General features: G+C 36.0%; 1 protein-coding gene across 1 annotated transcript; it reads right to left on the bottom strand.

The window, feature by feature from the left end:
* Positions 1–6794: 6794 nt before the first annotated feature.
* LOC149207608 (transcription termination factor MTERF8, chloroplastic-like) lies at positions 6795–8747 on the bottom strand. The gene has a single exon (XM_089395814.1). It carries the CDS (start codon positions 8554–8556, stop codon positions 7417–7419), a length of 1140 nt encoding a protein of 379 aa, XP_089251940.1. The 5' UTR covers positions 8557–8747; the 3' UTR covers positions 6795–7416.
* Between the last annotated feature and the right edge of the window lie 440 nt (positions 8748–9187).

Raw genomic sequence — 9187 nt, 5'->3', positions numbered from 1 at the left:
CATATCTTAGTGAACCTAGGTGGGGTATGTGCATTGAGAGGTGGTGGTGTCTAATTGAATGCCACCTAGTATTGTGCTATGATCTAGTGAAGAGATAGAGCGTACTTGTCAAGGCCTTGGTAATTTGACAATGTTGGTTATGATGATGTTATCACCATTGATGCTTATCAATCTAGATCATTTCTTATAGAAATTCTCAACTTGAGAATATCTTGATAAGTCATTATGAATACCTCCCTAGTTAAGAGAGAGTGTTGAAACTGTAACTGGGTTCAGTCATCATAAGTGTCATTGTACTTGTATCAATATATATTTCATGTAAAAACAAAAAGAAGAAAAAATATTATTTTTATTTTTATTACCAGGCATTAGAGAATTTTTGAGGTCTAAAATGGGCCTCAAAACAAAAATGTAGAACCAAAATCAACCTATAAGAACCAATACGATTCAAAATGATGTCAACCATGGGAGATGATTCACCATTTTTGGGGTAAAAAAAAAACTATTTTTTCAACTCGTATTTTCAACTTATCTCCCTGCGGTTTTACTCAAGTTTCAAACAGGAGCACTCGTTGGATGCAAAATTTAATTCTCCATCCAAGGAGTACACATGTTGCATATTTTCGATGGACCTTGCTATATAAAAAATGAGAAATACATGAAAAGCGTGATTGCAATCACATTTTTTCATGTATTTCTCATTTTTTATGTACCAGAGTCTATCAAAAGTATGCAATATGGATACTCCTTGGATGATGAATTAAATTTTGCATTCAATGAGTGTTCATGCTTGAAATTTGAGTAAAACCGTAGAGAGATAAGTTGAAAATGTAATCTTTTTTTTTTCCCTTTAAAGTTTGATGATGTAATCTAATATTATTTTATTATTTCCACTATTCAGTTTTATAATAGTCCTTGAGAGGCTTATTTTAGACCTCAAAATTTCTTTAATGCATGTTCTTCATGCTTTGTTTTGGTCAAAAGAAAATGTAAAAAGCCATGTTCTTCATGACCCTTGTGAAAAGAAGAAAAAAAATTGAATTTTGTAATTGTCATTTGTCCCTCCAAGTTGCCAAGTCTGCGCTCTAGAAAGACAAGTCGTCGTGCCCAAATGATGTGCCTCTTCACATGAACGAACAACTATATATTGGCACATATCCTCCAGCATTTGACAATTAATTTGGTGATCTTCCGTGGCAGAGTAATTTGGGTCTATGACATACAAATATGAGACATGTTCTTCTGGTTAATATGAGTCTTTTATGGCACCTTCTCTATATGATGATGCGAGCTACCTATGCCAGATTCTGAGGTGAATATGTGAGCTACCTGTGGCAAATTTTGGGCTAGATATGTGAGCTACCTGTGGTAGATTATGAGGTACAAATGTAAGCTGCCCTTAGCAGATCCTGAGGCACATATGCGAGCTACCTGTGGAAAATTCTGAGATCTGTGTGTAATGCAAGCTACAAGAACACTACTGTCTCTTGTTATGTTAGCTACAAGAACGTAGATTTTGGAGGGATGATTTGGCACTTGGATGACTAGTTAGTTTGACTTGGATTTCTCTTGTTGACGAAAAATCTATAAGGAATTGATTGACAGGTTTTCCCCTTGTGGGTTTTGCCCTGATATGTGGCCTAATCTCTGGTGTCTCATGTCTCTTGCGCACCTTTTCTATACCTTTGAATGTATAATTGTTTGATGACATAAATAAATGAAGTAAATGCTAAAAAGAAGCATAGATAATAGTCACAAGTAATCATCATGTCCAGAAATTCTCTCTTGCCTTAGAATTTCAACATTGTAAATGTTCATTTCTCCAAATTTCATATTTTTACATTTGACAATTTCTCTATTTCCACAAGGTTGGTCATCAATGATTCTTTACTAATAAATGTTTTTTTGTTTGTTGTGACTTCTTGTTCTCAACTTTTTAATTTGTGTGAGATTTTTTAACACACATTTTCATATATGCTTCTAAATTTGATATTCTTTCTAAATTTGTTAATGTTTTGCTAATTCATTCTTTTAATCTTTTAATTTATGCCTAAATTTCTGAACTTTTTTCATTAGCTAAAATTCCTTTTATAATACATATTTTTTAACCATTTTAATAAAATAAAATTTTATTTTCAAAAAATGACAAATATTTATACCAAGCTATACAAAAAGACTTAATATAAAAGAAATTCATGATTTATAACTTATATATTCCAAAACTTACTTCTTCATTCATTATTAGGCATACAAAGTGCATAAAACCCGGCTACTTCAAGTACTTAACTCTTGAATACCCCTTTATTTTGCCTTAATTTTTTTTTTAGTAAAATTAATGATTTTCTAAATATACTTTATATTAAGGCCCTATAACATTAATGGAAACCGTTTCTTTTCATATTTTAGGCACTTTAATATTATATTAATTTATAAATCAAGTACTCTCTTTTTTATAAATGTAAAAAAAATTACTTAAATTTCATTAAAGCTTAACAATAATTTATTTTTATTTTTGAGTTTGGGAGGACTTTTTCATTCTTTTATTTTCATCGAAAGCAAGTTACAACCCAAGTCAAAATGTTCAGTGGCCTCAACCTACCCATTGGGAAACCATGTTTGTTGGTCACCGAACCATATTATATGTCATCCAAAAACAAAATATTTTAAGTTTGTCTAACAGTGCCTTGTAGGACTAAATGTCTGGAAACCAACTACATCCTAAATATCTAAAGCAAAGAAGCCTAATCGACATATATATCATAGAAAATTAAGCAAAAACAAGTGCAGCCATAAACAAGCAAACTATTAATCATCAGAGGACTCCACAGGAGTTGGGTCCTTTGCACTTGAACCCGATAATTCAGACTAAAGAAGACACAAAATGTGTTTTTCAATGTGGCTGAGACGAACATTACACTGTTGAATCTGACACTGAATGAATTGAAATTCTTTCTGAATTTCCTGAAATCTTGGATCAAATTTGACAAAGCCTTCTGGAGAGGTCATTAGAGCCTTGGCAACAATACTTTTCATCAGCTAGTAGAGGTGAACAATTTTCTTATATTGAGTGGTGTGGCCTCTGGAATGTCCCAACTCTGGAACTGAGTCATGTCAGTTTTCCACCTTAACTTCAACTTATGCCTGCTGATTCAATTCAGCGTCCCAATTAGAAATCAGTTGCCGAACTTAAGTCGGGGTACCTATTTCATAAGCTTGGGTTGCATCTCTAATAGTTTGAGCAGCTAATTTACATCCACATCTTCGCGGCTAACGGTCCGAGGATGGGTTGTTCTCTCCTCGCTTCCCCGACTACCTTCCCCGATTGCGACCACCTTTGCCCGAAGAATTGGCACCAGGGATAGGGTGAGCCATAGAGGTTGTCCACCAAACAACAAAGGCACCAAAAGCCTTAAGCCTCACATAACGAACCAAAAACCCAGGCTAACATGTCCACTTGGAGCCGAGAAATTTACAGTGGCTATGAGGACCTAACAGAATAGCATGGGAGAGAAGCAAGATGCAACTAACATTAGGCTCAAGCATAGTTTTAAAAATCGACCAGCTTGAACCGGAAACCAGTCAAACCGGTCGGTTCATTGGGTGACAGTGTCAAACCGGCCAAAAAACCCAGTTGAAGAGTCTATTTCGCCCAAATTTCACAAAAAGCGGCCCTAACCGGCTGGTTTAGGATGGAACCGATCGGTGTATGGTCAAACTGGTCGGTTCCATCCTAAACCGACCGGTTTATTGCCATGCCAACTACAGACCCTACATAATGCAGTTTTGTGAGTTTTAGAGTTGTTTTGAGGGAAATTTGGGGTTGTTTTCCTCCAAAAATGGCCCCTCCAAGAAAATCGTGTCTACCCTCTCATTTGCCTGACACATCTCAACCCTAGCAATGTTGGCAATTAATGGTAATGTTAAATTCTTAAAGTAAAAGTGGCATTTCCTTTATTTTTCGTTATCATTCTTTTACTTAAATTTTTAACATTACCATGAAATGACTCAAGATGTTTAAGAGTGGTTTCAACCTCATTGGATTTCATATGGAGAAACTAGAATTTTAAATTTCACTCAAAATTCAACAGAGTTAATGGTTTCAGGATTTCATGGTTTGGGGGTTTGCAATGTTTCCATTTGATTCTATCATGTGTGAGGCTATGAGATTGGAATTTGATCAAGAGCATGAAGCCTTTTTTAAGAACCTTGATGTTCGTGGCATTGATTGTTGAACTTTGTTGATATTGGTGGTATTGATTATTGAATTCCTCTACCAAGTACCATGGCCTTAACAAGAATGTACCATTCACTCAAATGAATACCACTGATTAGCCATGCTAATCTTTTTCTACCACATTATAAGGTTGAGGAGATGAACCCTTCACTCAGACCAAAATCATTGGTTAGGCATGTTAAACTTTTTCAATTTCTATCATGTTATAAGGTTGAGCAATCCAAGTCTGAAGACTTTGAGCTAGATTATGTTTATGTATCTCTTGTTGATGATCCCATTTCTAGTAGCACTGAATCAATGATGAGTTTCATGAGTGACCATGTTTATCAGTGATTTGTAGTTTTGATGTCTACTTTTGTTGCTGCTACTACTACTAAAGTTGTAGAGGAGTTTTAGGAGTTCTCAAACTCTCAACCATATTATTTATGTAGCTCATGTTGATGATCCATTGTCTAGTAGTAGTGATGAGTTTGATCATAATGAGGAGTGATCATGTTGTTGATCACTGACATGTAGACTTGTAGTAGGTCAGTGGCCCCATAGCTTAGAACATTGTTTTCGAACTCTAGAGACCATTTAGAACCTCATTGATTATGTGTTTTGTCGCTGATATGTATTGCACTCAATGCCATTTTATTATATTCACCTTTACATGATATATAGACGAGAAAACCTTGCATATTTTGTCTCTATTTGTTTGGAATCATGGTTTTAAATCTTAAAAATAGTTTTTTTATTAAAAACTAATTATTTCACATATTTTTTTAAAGACCGGTTCATTGAGATCTGACCAGTCCTAGTTTGACCGGTTCCAATTTGAAACCCGGTTTATTAGGTGGACCGGTCCAGTCACCGATTCCGTTTTTTAAAACTATGAGTAGAATGTCACGTCAAACTAGTCAGATGTCAATGCTATCATTTGTCAAATCAGTTCTAGAGTTCCATATTATCTGACCCTAGATCAGGAACACTCCCATAGGATCTTACCTTGTCACAAGGATTTGAGTTGGAGAAATCAATGCTTCCATTTCAACAACTTATTAAGGAAATCAACTTATGACCTTCGGGAACATCAGTTTGTGAAACCAGATTACCAGTTTCTGAAGTCTGGATGCCTGACTTTGAAGACTGATCCAAGGTTGCAAAGTATATAAAGTATTTGCGGAAATCGAGATCAGTATTCCAGTGATTTGTATCCAAGTCTAGTTTAGTCTTCCATTATTTTGGTAACCATCTATTAGAACCCAACAAGGCTGTTTAGACCATTCATAATGTCATGGTATTTTAAGAAGTTTGATAGATCTTAAGGCTTACTAAGTCGAAAAGCTCCTCTGTTGCCCTACTAGTTTAGTACACTTGTTTTGAATTTAACCGGGTATTGTCAATACCTATTCATACTATGGTAATTGTATTTACTACAAATTGAAATGATAAAAAAAAATTATGCTCATCCCCAGAGGTACCCAAAAGAGGTCAATGAGACAAGTACAGGACAAGAAAAAATGATGCTCATCTCCAAAGGTACCCAGAAGAGGTCAAGAGAGCTTTCTTTCATCAATCAGTCCTAGTACAGGACAAGCCTAGTACAGGACAAGAATTCAAACACCATCAGCTGACTTATCTTGCGACTAAAAGACTAACATTCTTCTTGGTTGAATTGTGTAAACATATTCATTGAAATATTCAAACAAATTTAATCGTTGTAATGTAAAAAAATAGAATATAGTTTTGGAAAACAATCATAGCTTGTGACTATGGGCTGCAAAATGTTTATATTAGTCCAGTTCTCAAAGAAATTGTAATATCCCTTGGGGAAAAAATTGCCCTTAGGGTTGAAAAGAGCACATGACAAGATTTGTATTCTAACTAGTATCACAGTGTTCTTTCAATTTTTGCAAATAGAGATAATATTGAATACAATAAACAGTGTAACCAGCATTTAATTCCACCAACAATTCATGTACATGAAGCCAATCCAACAGTAGTACATAATGGGTTATAAACCCATAGTCCTTCCAAATTTCACACTACAGTTTTAGATACACAACAATTGCTATTGCATCAGCAAACCCTATTATTCTAATACTTTTAATCTGACCTTGCAATGAGCCAGATTTCGCTGCCACAGTTCAATTGCTGCCACAGGTCCCGCCTTGGATAATGTCACAGGGTTGATCTGCTGCCCAGATCAAGCCCTAGTCCACAGATTTCCTTAGAAAATGTGAAATGAACGTTCAACAGACAAAATGGAAAGATGGAGGCCCACCAACCAGCCATCCAAAATTGATTGGAAGACAAGTTGGTGCATACTATTAAAGAGATCATTTTCTTCCAAACATTATACATGTCAACATTTTATATTAATCTCCAAGTAAGCTTGTGGACTTCCTAATATAATTATTAACCAAACAGTTCACATTAATGCATCAGATGCTATGAATAAATGTCAGTTGATTAATACAACAGATGCAAAACGATAATAACACTATCCTTAATAAGACATTAGACGTCGTTCAGCAAGTGCAATCAACAACATTCTTTTCCAAACAATGTTTGATGATGAGAATGAAAAACTGGTTAAAAATTACTCAACCACATATATCCATACATCCTAGGACAATAAACAACATGAAGGAGAGCATGTTGTACCTTTGCTAGAAAAGAATGAGGTAGTACTCTTAGGTTGCTCCTATTTTGAAATCTGCTTCTCACAAATGTTAAGTGGCAAATATATGACTTTGACATTGCAAGCACCCTTTTTAAACTCTTCTTGTGCAAAGGAAGCCATATATATGTTGTAAACTACAGCATTTATGTAAATCACCTCAATGTAAAAGCATGTTATACCTTTTTTTGAAAAGAATGAGGGAGTACTCTTAGGTTGCTCCTATTTTGAAATCTGCTTCTCATAAATGTTAACTGGCAAATATATGTCTTCGACATTGCAGGCACCATTTTTAAACTCTTCTTGTACCAAGGAAGCCATAGATATGTGTAAACTAGAGCATTTATGTAAATCAACCTCAATGTAAAGCAACACCTTTACTAGGGTTCTCTAGCTTAAGAAGAACTTCAAGAAGAAAAACAGTGCACGGGAAAAGTCGTATTGAAGCTGCTTTCTAGCTCTGGCAATTTTCGTGAATCATTTTGACCTAAGCACACAAACACAACACGTCTTTTTGTCAGTGGTCAGCTTTCCAACTTACCCTCTTTCCATGGTAAATATCCAGCAGAAGCGAGGAGGATTCATCATTCGAGTTAACATATTTCTCCAAGAAACGTTTTTCTGGTATGATAACGATCTGTAGAAAACTCAATCCCTCTTTCTTTCCTTTTCTCATCGGCGCTTGCACTTGCACTTGCATAGAGTTTAGTGCCTCCATTACTCTGTACCGAGGAATCATTCTTGTCTCCACGCTGTATTGAAACAGATTTGGATACTTAACAAGATCCGCCAATGAAAGCCCTGCGGTTTTAACCACAAAATCCACATTGCGCTTCATTTTTTCCTCTGTAACCCCGAGAGTCGACGGCTTCTTCCTCCATATATCCGAAATTTGATTTTCAGATAAACCTAAACTTCTCAAACAATGCCGTCTTCTATCTATATCTTCCTTCGATAGTCCAAGAATTACACGCAAAGTGCGTGCAAACATCTTTGAGCCCTTCTTGAACCCCAAATCCTCGGCGTGTTTAAATGACTCCACAACTTTTTGCTCTGGAGTCGTCAGCAAACGAGGTTGCCTTGTCAGTATTTCTGGCAATTCTTCGCCGTCAATCCCCAATTTTTGCAAAAGTGAAATTGCATATTTTAACCTCAGCTCACTTTGACCTAAAATCCTTGCATCAGTTTGAACTAGCTTGATGATATCCTCTTCCTTCATGAAAGTCCTAAGGAAGCTTAGCTTCGATTGTATGTTTTTTTCGCTAAACCAGATGATGCTGGGGTGACGAAGCATTACCTTTCGAATCTGGGCAGGAGTGGTCAAACCACAGCCATTTAACAAAACCAAAACTTCTTCCAAATTCTGACTCGATTTCGCACGAAGCAAGTGATTCCTATGTCTATATGCTTTCTTGATGTCTGCGTCTGTTAAACCGCACTTGTTGAGTAGAAATTCTGTAACAACTCCCTTCTCTGGAGTTGTGACTGGGGCTGCTATTTCTGTGCAGAAATTGATGAAACTTTTTTGGGGTTTTGCATAAAATGCAACTGGGTGGGGCGTGGATGGGCAATGGAATAATAATAAGACTTGGTTGGTTATAAATGGTTTCCATGTTGACTGAATAAACAGCATCGGCGAAGCAATAGAGAGGACCATGGAGGAGCCAATTGGTTGATGGCCGCTCTAAATAAGAATCGGAGACAGTTAAAAGGACAAAACAGAGTTGGCTCAGGTTTTATGGAGCAACCTTTAGTAATTCCTCTTATATGATTGGGCCCTCGACGCACATACATTCGGCCGCCATCCTCCACCCTATTTCAAACTGAGGTCCCAGGTCAACCGGAGGGCCACTCTATATGTTTAGAGTGGACACTCTCTATATTGCGAAGGATTTTATATCTAGAAAATTCAACATCATTATTTCTAATTGGCCATTTGTTCCCCAAAATCTAATGCTTAGTTTTTGTTTTTTTAAGGGATGTTAGCCACTTTGGCTTTGGCTTTAAGATCCCCCAATATCATTTCCACCCTTTTCCAATGATTCTCATTCTTTCCTCAGTTCCTGTAAGATGCACTCAATTTTGGTAAGCCTCAAATTTAATCCAAAACGTGATCCCTCTCATGGATTTAATGGGATTTAATGGATGGTTGAATATTTTATTTAGAAATTTTAATTTTATAAAGTTTGAAGAATATGAAGGATGTTTTATGGTAACTTTTTGAGGCTATGTTTCATGTTTTTTCATGAGCAAAGATAGAATTTTGGAGGGGAATTTTTAATTTCATC

Source organism: Pinus tabuliformis, chromosome 1_2, assembly GCF_031772625.1.
Source record: "Pinus tabuliformis cultivar Carrire ecotype Pingquan chromosome 1_2, CPIR1, whole genome shotgun sequence".
Taxonomy (NCBI): Eukaryota; Viridiplantae; Streptophyta; class Pinopsida; order Pinales; family Pinaceae; genus Pinus; species Pinus tabuliformis.
This window is presented reverse-complemented; position numbering and strand designations above follow the sequence as displayed.

Excerpts from the sequence above, each read along its gene's own strand:
- LOC149207608 (XM_089395814.1), bottom strand. The coding sequence starts at position 8,556 with ATGGTCCTCTCTATTGCTTCGCCGATGCTGTTTATTCAGTCAACATGG.